Source organism: Ascaphus truei, chromosome 3 (genome assembly GCF_040206685.1).
Source record: "Ascaphus truei isolate aAscTru1 chromosome 3, aAscTru1.hap1, whole genome shotgun sequence".
NCBI lineage: Eukaryota > Metazoa > Chordata > Amphibia > Anura > Ascaphidae > Ascaphus > Ascaphus truei.
The window spans coordinates 330,561,399-330,575,675 of record NC_134485.1 but is presented as its reverse complement, the minus strand read 5'-3'; the positions used below and the strand labels follow the sequence as shown (position 1 = coordinate 330,575,675).

The 14,277-nt window shown below is 46.8% G+C and overlaps 1 protein-coding gene across 5 annotated transcripts in view; it reads right to left on the bottom strand.

Annotated features, from left to right (window-relative positions):
* NAB2 (NGFI-A binding protein 2) overlaps positions 1-14,277 on the bottom strand; it is a 37,024-nt gene that overhangs the window by 9,498 nt on the left and 13,249 nt on the right. For all 5 annotated transcript variants that reach the window (XM_075591495.1, XM_075591497.1, XM_075591498.1 and 2 more), the window contains one exon: positions 346-1,156. In XM_075591495.1, coding sequence (XP_075447610.1) covers positions 346-1,156 — 811 coding nt within the window. The remainder of the gene's footprint in view (positions 1-345; positions 1,157-14,277) is intronic.

The window sequence follows — 14,277 nt, the reverse complement described above, 5'->3', positions numbered from 1 at the left end:
AAATCTTCCTGCACTAGTTGTGACTAGATCTATCACAGCTTCCTGAATTGTCTGACTCAAAATGTTCTTTAAATCCTTTGCTGCCAGAGCGGTCTGCAACGTATTGTTTTGCAAGTGTTGCAAGTCTCCATGGCAGCAAAAGAATTAACTTGTCTCCAATGTGGCCTCGTATATAGATTTACAGCTGATGAGCAGCATCCCAGTACCTCCAGCCTAACTGTCCAGCCTAGAGAGGCAAATGTCCCTAAGGGTATTGTAAGCTGACTGCCCACAACCTTTCACTTTTCCCTTGAACTCTCGAGTTCTACAGATGCTAATAATTAGTGCATCTGTAGCATTGCTGACCTCATGTAATGTGAGCCGTTTCCCTTCCCGTCGCTTGGACTCACTCCTCCCATAGATGGCACTGTGCCTGCGGATCTCCTGCTCCTTCCTCCGATCTCCATCACTCATGTGAAAGATATGTCCCAGCGAGCGGCCCAGCTTCTTGTTTAGCTTGAGCAGGGAGTGGGCCTCACCTGTGTCCCCCTGAGGCAGCCCCTTCATCAGCCTCTCCACACTCTCTGATACCACCTGTACCATCTCAGCCTCTAGGCTCTCTCCTGGTGGGGCATAGTGTTCTCCTCTCCCATCCTCTTCCTCATCTACATCTTCATCATCTCCCTCATCCGGTTCTGGGGAAACTTGGGCTGTCCAGGGTCTCCTGTCCATTAGTAAAGGGGACCTTTTCCCACTCTGCTCTCGCTGTTCTTGGGGCCCAAAATTCCCTGGCCCCTTACCCTGGCCCTCCGAAGAATTGGGATGCCCATTGCTATGCCTTCCAGCTCTCCCCACGGTCTCAGATATCTTGAACAGTGGGATACTGCTGCTGACTGGGGCACTGCCCAAAGTTGGCTGGTTAAATAGACCTGGGTTGGTGGCCCAGTCCCTCAGGGCCTTCTGTAGCCGCCGGACATGCAATGGTTTGGTTGCCATGCCAACCAGGGACATGATCTCCAAGAATTCATCCTCGCCAGCTTCACATAGTTGCTGTACATCGTCACCACCTTGCTGGATGAAGGTATCATAGTAGCCCAGCAGGTTGGCTCTCTGCAGGACGCGGTACAGCTGCAGCTCACCCAGGGTGCGAGGAAGGGTGGCTGGATCTGTGCTGGGCCTACCAAGGGAAACACAACCAAGAGAGACAAGTCAACAACTGGAAAAGTAGTTTAAGGAAATGTAAGAGCGGTAAAACAAGTAAATTTTATTATATTTAGAACTAAAATATATATAGAGTGGGTGGAACTATAAACCTTCACCTATGCATTATCATTAGGCTATGCTTCCCCTGCAAGGATAGCATTTCATGCAGTAAAGAATTCTAGGATTTGGGCTACCATTGCTTCAGAAATAAATCTTGGAGGAAGATTAGAAATCCTTCATATTGTGTCCTTTAAGATTTTAAACATTGTATATGTATAAAATTAATACTGTAGAGCTGCTTCAATAGTCATACAAGTTAGGAAAAGAGTTGTGTCCATGAGCTTCCTGGATTGTTCATTTAATCACACGTCACAACCTTTTTGTCAAGTTGCGTCTTTGAAGAAATTGAGAAATAAAAAATAGTTGAGTAGTTGGACGTCTATTTTTCTGCACTCGGAAAGCCAAAGCTATTATTTGTCACATAGACAAGTAGCAATTTTAGCCCAGGATGTCTGTAGCAGCTGCAAAGCCAATTGTTTACACCCAACTCGCTACCTATAAATATCTTATTTCCGCCCTGTTGCCCACTCCGCAATCTCAGCGAGCTCTGTCTAGTATCCTTTATAACCAGACCAAACAAAGGCCCAAACAAACCCCAACATTACGCAGATGGGGCAAGATGGGATAGTGAGAAAAGAGATGACAGGAAATATGAAAAGGAGAGGACAAAAAGGAAGATAACCTTTAGGCCTAACCCCAGAGAAGAAATAAGTAGTCAGGTTTTTTAGGGGAGGGGACGTCTTCAGATTTTCTGGGGGCCAATCGCTTCCTCCCCCTAATGGAGAGAGATCCAGCCAGAGATGGCAGAAGAGAAAGAAACAAAGAATGAGAGGGAGAAGAAAGAGCAGATCGACCGAAAAGGATAGTAAGTCAATTAATATATTTAATTTAAACTCTATCCGTACATCCGCTCAAGAGAAAGATATCTCTAAGGGTCTGTCTGACATTTGCCCCAACTACAGGACCAAGACATTTTGAGTTATTCATAGATGCTCAGAAATTTTTGAGAAAACTAACAAGCAAAAGGTTTTTTAAAAGTAGAGACAGAATTAAGAACGTATAACATTCCAATAGGAAATACCATTCCTGGTGCAGTTGTACAGTCCAGTTTTATACACTCTAGTCTTAAACCTGCGTCCACTTTTTACCCCAAAAAATACATTGTAAATCATTTGGAAGTGTTCTCACAACTTATTGCAAAAGATTTTGAAGAACTCACATCAAAAGAATCGAAATATAGACACAATTTAAGTAAACCTGTGAGAGACGCACTCAAAGAATTAGCAGATGACACCTCTATTGTCATCAAACAGGCAGAGATGGGGGTGGCTGTCACGGTGAGATTATGGCAGGCTGTATAAGTCACACATAAATATATATAACAGATGATATATATTTATCACTGGGTCTGAACTGGGACGAGTCTTAGATATAATAAAGTATATTTATTCCTTTGGATAGGTGAACACACGAATAATACAGTAACAGACAAGAAGTACACTTACTTTGGGGTTGGGGAATGAGAAGTATATAGCATAGCAATTCTCTCGCAATCAGGTAGCCATCAGATGATAAATTGAAGACAAAGGATACAGGGTGAACATCAGTTTATAAACCTTTTGTGCCCTATCCTTAACCTTGAGTACCGTGGATTGGTTTTCAATTAACTCCAGCCAGTGGTTAACGTGGGAACACTTTTTGACCCATGCCCCCCGGCCAGTTGGGATATGCGCATTAGAGCTCTGGGGTCTCATTTCTATAACCCCTCCTCTATATCCGGAATGCCAGCTAGTCTAGCAAATGGAGTACCTGGCAGGAAATCCTTTGTTGTGAGGTGTGAAATGGAACACTTGAAGACTGCCCTGGTTTGAGGAGTCTCCACCCTCATGCAAACAGTGGAGGTGACAAAATCCTTTGAAACATACTCAGGTCCTAGACATGGGGTCGCCTTTCTGGCCATATGCTACTCTGGTATGCAAAGGAATTTCCTCTGAGTTTTACCCATATCTTGGAATACAGTATGTTGGATAAAACATGAACATATTAAAATATCCGGTTCCTTTGGGTCCAGCAGGTCCAAACTTCCCAGTTCTCAATGCCAGAACTGGGACACCCTATGGTCCAATTTGCGACCTGCTACGACCTGGGAAACCGGAGATACACAAATACACTTAAAACCGTTTTACATTTTAATACACAAAACTCCGCTGTAAATCAAATCACGGTTTTTCACTAAATCCCCATTGAAAGCAACGGGTTCCGCCGCCATAGACTCTCAATGGCAAACCGCCGCCATTGGCGGCTATGGGAATCCCCGCCATAGACTTTTAATGGGGCGATGCCGCCGTTGAAGTCAATGGGGGTTTTCCGCCGTAGCCGGTCAATGGGGTTTGGCCGCCATTGAAGTCTATGGGAAAAATCCCGAACTTTCAAGGGGGTCCATACTCAGTCGGGTTGGTCCCAGAGGGTCAAGGATGGTTCTGCAGTGATGCCGGAGCAGTGGCTACAGACACCCCAAACCCTGACTCTCTGGACCCTCCGGAACCGGAGCTATGGAATACCAAATTTCTGCATTTGACACTTAGCCGTTTTCCTGAGCTGTTTCTGCCGCCGCCATTGGAACCTATGGCGCGGCCCGCTCTCCTCGGTTCGACCCTTATTGGGGGTCCAGGATACGGGGACCCGGTTGTGGTCGAGTGGGGGGAGGTCTAGGAACTAGGGACAGAAAGAATTTTATTCCTAGGGGCCCTAGAACTGTTTATTCCCACGCCACTTGTCGTTGAACTTGACTTGTAAGTGATCAAAGCTCTCCTATTGAAAATGTATCCGCTTTGCGGTTAAGCGGTTTGGATGGCAGCCAACTTGTTCCTGGAAAGCTCTCTCGAGTGTTTCTCCATTGAAGTCAATGAGCCCATTGACTTTCAATGGGAAACCGCCGCTCTCCCTCTCGGACGCCATCTGCTGGTCTTCTCAGGAACCGGACTCCCCAGCAAGATTCACCATTAAGAAGCATTGAGCCCTAATGGCGGCCTATGGGAACTTGCAAAATGGTGCCTGCCAAGGCGGGAAAATTACACAAAGGGCTATAATCACTATACAACTATTAACCCTTGTGCTCCCGGATGGATCCCAGTGTGTGTGGGTTGCAGACCAGATGTTACAATAAAACAGGAAAAAACAGGGGAATACACATGTACATGTCATTACAGGGGTTAAATCACCGTTCTGGGTCTTAGCCCAGTTAACCCTTTGACTCCTGGGGGAGGTCAGGGGATGGCCAAATGGGGTGTAACCCCTTTAATCCCGGGCCACCCCCTTTCTCCCTCTACACCTCCCCTTCTTAATGAGTGTCCTGTGGCCCACTGGCCCTAACGGGGAGTGGGGCACTACTGGCACCATTAATGAACTCAGTCTCAGAGGGATAGTCCTGGCGTGAAAGTCCATCAGCATTGCTGTTTTCACTGCCCTTTTTGTGTTGAATGGTAAATTCAAATTCTTGCAAAGCCAAGCCCCATCTCAGCAACTTGGCATTCTCCCCTGATACCCTCTGTAGCCAACTCAGGGGATTGTGGTCTGTGATGACCGTGAAAGCCCTCCCATATACATAGGGCTGAAGCTTTTTGAGTGCCCACACAATGGCCAAGCACTCTTTCTCAATGGTGGCATATGCCACTTCCCTGGGGAGCAGTTTGCGACTTAGATACACCACAGGGTGTTCTTTGCCGTCGTCCCCCACCTGGCTTAACACAGCCCCCACACCAAAGTCTGAGGCATCAGTTTGTATAAGAAAATGCTTGGTATAGTCTGGGGCAGCCAGTATAGGGGCTCCAGCAAGCGCAGTTTTCAGGGCCTGGAAAGCAGTTTCACAGGCAGGAGACCAGGTAATAAGCACAGGCAGTTGCTTCTTGGTCAGATCAGTCAGGGGTTTGGCCAGGGCGCTGTACTGTGGGACAAATTTCCTATAGTACCCTGCGGTGCCCAAAAATGCCATGACCTGTTTCTTGGTTTTTGGAACAGGCCACTCAACTATGGCTTCTACCTTGGCTGGCTCTGGTTTGAGATGCCCTCCACCCACCCTGTGCCCTAAGTACAGGACTTCTGCCATCCCTATCATACACTTAGTGGGTTTTATGGTAAGCCCAGCCTCCCTGGTCCTACCCAGCACCGCAGACATGTCTTATGTGGGATTCCCAGGAATTACTAAAGACAGCAATGTCATCTAAGTAAGCCCTGGCATAGCTCTGCATCCCTTCCAGTAACCTATTGACCAGGCGTTGAAAGGTAGCCGGGGCATTCTTCATCCCAAATGGCATCACTAAGAACTAATAGAGGCCACTTGGATTGATGAATGCTGACTTCTCCCTAGCCTCCAGGGTCAGTGGGATTTGCCAATAGCCCTTGCTCAAATCCATGGTGGTCAGATACTTTGCCCCGCGAGTTCATCTAGTAACTCATCCATGCGGGGCATGGGGTAAGCATCTGACACCGTCTCAGCGTTGAGCAACCGGTAGTCCACACAAAACCTGGTGGTCTTGTCCTTTTTAGGAACTAGGACTACTGGACTTGCCCAAGGGCTCTGGGACGGAGTAATTACCCCTAGGGTCAGCATCTCCTCAATCTCTTTCTCCATACTGGTCTTGACCTCTGCTGACACTCTATAAGCGTGCTTATGCAGAGGCTGCAGCTCCCCTGTGTGTACTGGGTGTTTTGTGAGATGTGTGGTCCCTGGCAGGTCAGTGAAGAGGGCGCTATACTGAGCTAGCATGAGCTAGAAGGGCTTCTCCCTTCTGCCTAGCACTCAACTGTGCCCCTATCTCTACCTGCTCTACAGTGTTTCCCTGCCTTGCCTCCCCTAGGAGATCAGGCAGAGCATTGCTCGCCGGATCTTCCAGCAGTGGGCAACAAATGGCCAGCACTGCTCCCATACTCGGTGCTCTGTACTCTTTCAACATGTTGATGTGGTATGTTTTGTGCCTCTCAGGCGCTACCTGTACAACATAGATGTACTCATTCACCTTTCGGATAACCGAGTACGGTCCCGACCAGGCAGCCATCAGCTTGTTCTCCCGAGTGGGTTTGAGAACAAGCACCTGCTGTCCTGGGATGAATTCTCTGCTACGGGCCTGCTGGTCATACCATCGCTTCTGCTTGGTCTGAGCAGCCCTGAGGTGGTCCTGGGCCACCCCCATGAGCATCTCTAACCGGTCTCTGAGATCTACTACGTACTGGATAACTGAAGCATCAGTAGCAGTAGTCTCCACTTCCCATCCCTCACGGAATAGGTCCAGAGGTCCACGTACCCTGCGGCCATATAGTAGCTCGAAGGGGGAGAAGCCTGTAGATTCTTGCGGTACCTCTCGGTATGCAAACAGCAAGTGCTGCAGGTGAATCTCCCAGTCTTTCCCCTCCGCCACTATAAAGGTCCGAAGCATCTGCTTCAGGGTCCCGTTAAACCTCTCACATAATCCGTTGGTCTGGGGATGGTAAGGGGTAGTGCGCCGGTGCTGTACACCGCAGGCATCCCAGAGACAATGTAACAGTTCACTCATGAACTGCGACCCCTGATCGGTTAGGATCTCACTAGGGAAAGCTACCCTAGCAAAAATGTTCAGCAAAGCTGCTGCCACTGTCTTGGCACTTATGGTGCCAAGCGCTACCGCCTCAGGGTACCGGGTGGCAAAATCCACCATCGTGAGGATGTAGTGCTTCCCTGACCTGCTAGGAATCATGAGGGGTCCTATCAGGTCCATCGCTACCTTCTGGAAGGGTTCCCTTATTATCGGTAGGGGTCTCAGGGGTGCCTTCACACGGTCGCCCGCCTTACCCACTCGCTGGCAGGCATCACAAGAGTGGCAGAAATTGCTCGCATCTCAGGATGCCCCCGGCCAGTAGTAACGCTGCAATAACCGGGCTCGCTTCCTGGTGACCCCCTGATGTCCCGCTAACGGAATAGAGTGAGCTACCCGTAACAATTGCTGTCCCTTATGCCATAGGCAGCGTTCAGTGCCCTCCCCTGCCTGAGATTCCGACGCCCGAAGTCTCACGCCGGCCAGGGTAGGGTCTGCCTTCACTGCCTCCCTAAACTGGGCTCCTAAGTCTGGCCACCCCCCAGTCATGTCATTGTCAGGGGAAGGGGACAAGGTAAGGGGAAACAGTAAGTCAGCCTGTGGTTGCAACTGATCCTGGCTTACCTCCCCGGGCTCCTCTGTGCCCTCCGCTAACGTTGGTCCCAAGGGCTGGGGGACTGGAGTGGCCGCCGCTGGCATGGCCGCAGTCTGGTTCCTGGTAACCGTCGCTACTGCAGCGGGCTGGGGCACACGGTCGTAGGTGCAGGTCATCGGTCCCAGGTCGTTGCCCAAAAGAATATCGGCATCCAAACCGGGTAAAACCCCCACCTCACGCACACCCTTGCCCACCCCCCAATCCAAAAAGATGCGGGCCCCCTGCAGGAAACGTGGCTCTCCGTCGGCCACAGTGATCTGCATCCCAGGGCATGGGAGCAATTCCTCTGGCCGGACCATATCAGGTCGGACCAGGGTCACTGCGGCTCCTGAATCAAGCAAGCCGACTGCTTGCCGGTCACCGACTGTGACCGGGGTAAGATGTTTGCTCCAGCCGTCCGTCTGCTGCAGGTCTGCGCTGAGATGTCCTCCGCTCCTGGCTGTAGGCACCGATGAAACCGGGATAGGGGTGACATGGGACGTCTCGCTGGAAGTTGTTTCCATGACCGGTCCTGGTTCTTTGGTGGAAGCCACCCGCACGTGGGCTACCGGCTTCGCAGCTGGGGTGCGTTGCCCTCGATAGGGTCCGTTGGAACGCAGGGGTTCCGGGCAATCTGGTCTGAGGTGACCAGTGCTGTTGCAATTGTAGCACCGGCGCTCATGCCGGAGCTCTCCCGCCTTCTGTGACCCGCTGCCCGCAGGCGGCTTTTGTGTCCACTGGGGGGTACTCACAGCTTTCTTGGCCGGCACCGGTGCGATCGCCGCTTTGGCTGGCGCCTTGGTGGTCATCTGGGACCAGCTGACCACATAGTCATCTGCCATCCTCGCCGCCTTGGTGTAGGTCTTGGGCTTTTTATCATACACAAAAGCCCTCACAGCCGGCGGGCACTGCTGCATGAGCTGCTCCTGAAAGATGAGGTCCAGCAGGCGTTGGTAAGTCCTGGCCTCAGAGCCCTCCACCCAGTGTAACCCGTACAAAGCCATGCGGGTCACATAAGTGACATAGGTCTCCTGAGGCTTCCTCTCCTCCAGCCGGAATTTACCCCGGTAAGCTTCAGGGGTAAAACCGTGCTGAAATAGCAAAAGTTCTTTCAGGTGGTCATAGTCATCAGCAAACTCCTCTGTAAGCGCCATCAAGGTCTGCTTAGCAAAGTCGGAGAGTAGCGGGTCCAGGCGTGCAACCCTATGCTGGGGAAGCACCCCATAACGCCGGCACTGTGTTTCAAAGTTCCTTAAAAACATGTCGATCCGATCAGTGCCTTCCACGTACTTGGTGAGACTGTGCTTGTCCAGTTGGAGTTCATCTTTGCGGGTTTGGACCCGGGGGCAATGAGCGGGTCTGTTCACTGCCATTGAGATAAACTTTAGCCGCTCCTCCGCTGTCCCTCGGTCTCCCCACTGGGTGATCAGTGCCAACATTTCAGGGGTAAACGGACTGGTGGCCGCAGCCATCAGTGCCCCTTGGGTTGCACTTGTCCCGGGAGGTGCACTTGTCCCCTCCCCGGGATCCTGCCGCTCCGGCACTGGGTTCAGTCCCTGATCTCCGGGCACAAGGGCAAGGGCAAGCTGAGTCGTATCCTGAGACTCTGTAAGCTCGGCTTCATGTGCTGTGATTGCGGCAATCATGTCCTCGACCTCCTGGTCCACATATTCCAGTCCATATTCACGGCACTTGTCTTTTAGCTGATTTCTAGTTTTCAGGTAACAGGCATTCTCTGCTTCACTCATGGTTCTGGGTCGCAGCAGGTGAGGTGGTGTGACAACTTGCGGTACTTGTTGCACTAACATGTGTTCAATATCTTTAGACCCCGGAACTCGCAATTACCATCGAGTCCCTGCTAGATCACAGTACCCCGCAGAATACTGTAATCCAGGTCCAGTTCAATCAAACCGCTGCCACCAGTTATTATACAAGCCTGTCACAGTGAGATTATGGCAGGCTGTATAAGTCACACATAAATATATATAACAGATGATATATATTTATCACTGGGTCTGAACTGGGACGAGTCTTAGATATAATAAAGTATATTTATTCCTTTGGATAGGTGAACACACGAATAATACAGTAACAGACAAGAAGTACACTTACTTTGGGGTTGGGGAATGAGAAGTATATAGCATAGCAATTCTCTCGCAATCAGGTAGCCATCAGATGATAAATTGAAGACAAAGGATACAGGGTGAACATCAGTTTATAAACCTTTTGTGCCCTATCCTTAACCTTGAGTACCGTGGATTGGCTTTCAATTAACTCCAGCCAGTGGTTAACGTGGGAACACTTTTTGACCCATGCCCCCCGGCCAGTTGGGATATGCACAGTAGAGCTCTGGGGTCCCATTTCTATAACCCCTCCTCTATATCCGGAATGCCAGCTAGTCTAGCAAATGGAGTACCTGGCAGGAAATCCTTTGTTGTGAGGTGTGAAATGGAACACTTGAAGACTGCCCTGGTTTGAGGAGTCTCCACCCTCATGCAAACAGTGGAGGTGACAAAATCCTTTGAAACATACTCAGGTCCTAGACATGGGGTCGCCTTTCTGGCCATATGCTACTCTGGTATGCAAAGGAATTTCCTCTGAGTTTTACCCATATCTTGGAATACAGTATGTTGGATAAAACATGAACATATTAAAATATCCGGTTCCTTTGGGTCCAGCAGGTCTAAACTTCACAGTTCTCAATGCCGGCTATGGGAATCCCCGCCATAGACTTTCAACGGGGTGATGCCGCCGTTGAAGTCAATGGGGGTTTTCCGCCGTAGCCGGTCAATGGGGTTTGGCCGCCATTGAAGTCTATGGTAAAAATCCCGAATTTTCAATGGGGTCCATACTCCGTCGGGTTGGTCCCAGAGGGTCGAGGATGGTTCTGCAGTGATGCCGGAGCAGTGGCTACAGACACCCCAAACCCTGACTCTCTGGACCCTCCGGAACCGGAGCTATGGAATACCAAATTTCTACATTTGACACTTAGCCGTGTCCACATAAATCACTATATTGATTCTATACTTGCAGACCTTTGCCTTATTTGGCTCTAGGGGCTATATTCACGGAACGCCTCATTAGGTACTACCCTTATGGTAGGCAGCTTCCAGTGTTTGAATGGGACCACAACATCAGTCACACGTCCATAGATAGTCACATGCAGATATCTACTTTGCCTTGCTTAGATGTTATACATGTACACCACATATATGTCATCATTGATTCAGAGCGCCTATATATACACGCTCTAAGAATATATATGTACATTAGGACTGACATCCTGTGTGGTGGGTACATCACGGACTTATCTCCATACCTATAGGAGGCTATATACATAGCACCAGATCCTAAATACTATCCAGGATCTCCATATGTATACACTACTTAACAACCTTTAGTTAAGTTACGAATGATTACAGTCACATGCTGTTTGACACACACTCTTATTTTAAAGCCCATTTTTTTATTCATTGTTCACCAATAAAGTATTTTAATCAAATAATTATACATTTAGCTTGATAGAGTGCTGATATACTAGGTCTCCTTTTCTTTTGTATACAGATTCTGGGGGACACTGACACATATATAAAATTAAAAGGTGACCCCACAAATCAGTTTTCTAAAGAGATGTGTGAGCTACTCGTAAAAGGAAAAGATAGGAAAGATAGCTTAATCTTTAAGGATAAAGAATTTTTGTATTTAAAGAGAGAGAAACCAAAAGTTCCCAGTCTTTTATATACTCTCCAAAATACATAAACATCTGACAAAACCACCAGGACGCCCAATAATATCAGGCATCAACTCACATCAAACTTATCAGAGAATGTCGACAGGTATATACAAAAACATGTCAGGTTACAAAAATCATATCTAAAAAACCCCACAGACATACTGATTGCATTAGCTACATTTAATTGGGAAGATGGTATGATATTAGCTACCTGTGGTGTTACATCTTTATATACATTAATAGGAGCTTTCAAATATGTACTATCTGGGGATAAGGAGATGCCTGAATTACAATCTAGATTTTATTGGAGAGCGTCCATTTTATACTCAACCATAACTATTTTGTTTGACGGTATTTTTTATCTTTAGAAGTGTGGAACCGCCATGGGTACCAAGTTCGCGCCGAGTTATCCAAATCTTTCTATGGGAGTCTGGGAGGACGACAAAATCTGGCCCAGGACTCGGCTCGAACTTGGTACTATGGCGGAGATTTATCGATGATGTTATTTTTATATGGAGTGGGATGAGGACAGTTTAAAATAGTTTTTAGCTTATATTAACAATGATCTTAATTTGAATTTTACATGTCAATATAGTAAAAAAGGAATTGCATTTTTAGATCTTAATTAATGATCAGGTCAAAACAAAAACCTTTTTTTAGTCAGTAGACCGTAATAATTTTATACTACAAAAAGTTATCACCATCCTAAATGGAAAAATAATGTGGCATTCGGGCAATTAAAAGAAGAAATTGTTCCTCGAATTTGTCCAAATCTAAGCAATCATCATTTCTGGGAAAGATTCCTTGAAAGGAATTATAATAGAGAAAATTTAGACAAAGCTTTAAACAAAGCACGAGAGACAGATAGAGGGGATATGATAAACCAGAGACAAACAACTTTAACCTTGCATTCCTTATCAGCTATAATCGTGAAATGAATAAGATCACCCATATCATAAAGAAACACTGGCATGTGGTTAAAAATGATCCTCTACTTGTGTAGTCCCAGAAATACAGAGTGTGATCTTTAGACGTGCCAACAATCTTAAAAACAAAACTAGCACCTAGTTCCTTACCTAATGTGGAAGAACAGATCAATAGATATTTGCCGCAGACAAGTTTTTTTTTTAGCTGCACACATTGTAAAGCCTGTCAGCATAGGGCAAATCGACAAGTCAAGCTTTGTCTCTTACACCAGCAGTGCACAAACTGGGGGGGACGCAAGATTTTTTTGGGGGGGTGAGGCGCGGGCGGTTGCAGAGGTCCCGCGCTCTCCCCCCAGGCATTTAAGTTAAATGCCAGGGGACTGCATTAGGCCTCTGCAACCTCTACTTACTGGGATTCTGCCGGCTTCAGCACGCGTGACCATGGCAACGCGACATCAGATGAGGCCACTGGGTCATGTGACGTCACGGTTGCGATGGTAACGTCCCGTCAAATTATGCCACGGGTCACGTGACGTCACACGATGCCGCGCAAGGTAAGGAGGGAGGTGGCCAACAAGGAAGGTAAGGCAGGGGGACACCGCAAAAAAAAAAAAGTTTGCCCGCCCCTGTCTTACACAACCAAAGCAATATATAAAATTAAGGAGCACATGAGCTGTAGGAGTGATTATATTGTCTATCTGGTTGAATGCCCATGCGATCAACAATACGTGGGCAAAACAAGACTCAGACTTAGGATACTCGAACATTTAGGCAACATTAGGAGTAAAATTACCACACATAAATTTGTCAAAACATTTTTTATTACATCACCAAGGAGACCCGCATGGCCTCAGGTTTTCAGGCATAGAGCACGTCAAGTCACATTGGAGAGGGTGGGGGGGAATTGCAATACAGGCATACCCCGCATTAATGAACGCAATGGGACCGGAGCATGTATGTAAAGTGAAAATGTACTTAAAGTGAAGCACTCCCTTTTCCCCACTTATCGATGAATGTACTGTACTGCAATCGTCATATATGTGCATAACTGATGTAAATAAGGCATTTGTAACAGGCTCTATAGTCTCCCCGCTTGCGCACAGCTTCGGTACAGGTAGGGAGCCGGTATTGCTGTTAAGGACATGCTGACAGGCGCATGCGCAAGCTGCCGTTTGCCTATTGGGCGATCTGTCCTTACTTGAGAGTGTACTTAAAGTGAGTGTTCTTAAACCGGGGTATGTATGTATAGAACTTACTAGGAGAGAAACATGTTGGATCAATTAAAGACTCTGATCCCCATCGGACACAATGTAGACATAGACCTGGGTGTTCCTTTCCTGAACATTTTTAAGTGCTTTTGAATGTTTTTCAGAGGTGTTTTTAGATACCTTTGGGAATGTTTTAGGAATGTTCTTTAATACTTTTAAGCACTCTTTCATATTTACATTTTCTATATAAAAGCTGGATTTTACATCTAGCCTTAAATATGAATTCATATTTTTATAATATTTTAAAATGATTTTTAGAGCATTTTTAAGATATGTTATATGTATTTTTATGATTAATTTTTTAAGATTTTCATAGATTGTCATATGTTCTATTGATGTCATACAAAGCCCTATGAATTAACTTGAAATATATATAATGGTGATGGGCAGTATATCATGTTATATTAGAATTTTTGTCAGACTTATTCTAATTATCTCTCTCTTTTATTCTCTTTGAGGAATCAACTAAAGAACTTTTCATTGCGCCGTTTAGTATATTTTAGGGAATTATGAAAGAATGGACTTGTGTGAAATTCGGCATGGAATTAGTTGCTTAGGGGTAGAAGCGCCTTTGAGTGTTTGGTTTTTAAAGCTGCAGATCAAGCAATATTCTACATGTGGTTTTTTTTTGTTTGTTTTAATAATAAATCAGTTCTGTACTATGAGAAAATACTTGTAGCATTTTTTTTTTAAACAACTCCGAATTACATTTTTAATGTATTATAATGTAACAAGCATTTTCTGTTTCTATAGCATTTACAAAGTCACATCCCCTTCCTCTTCTGAAACAGCCTCTGGCACACTTCTTTAGCAGTGCACCAATTGTATCTAGTGACTGCCTGGTTACATGATCTTCCCAACAGAACTATACTTCTTTGATCCTCTTCTACTGCACTGACAGCCATTT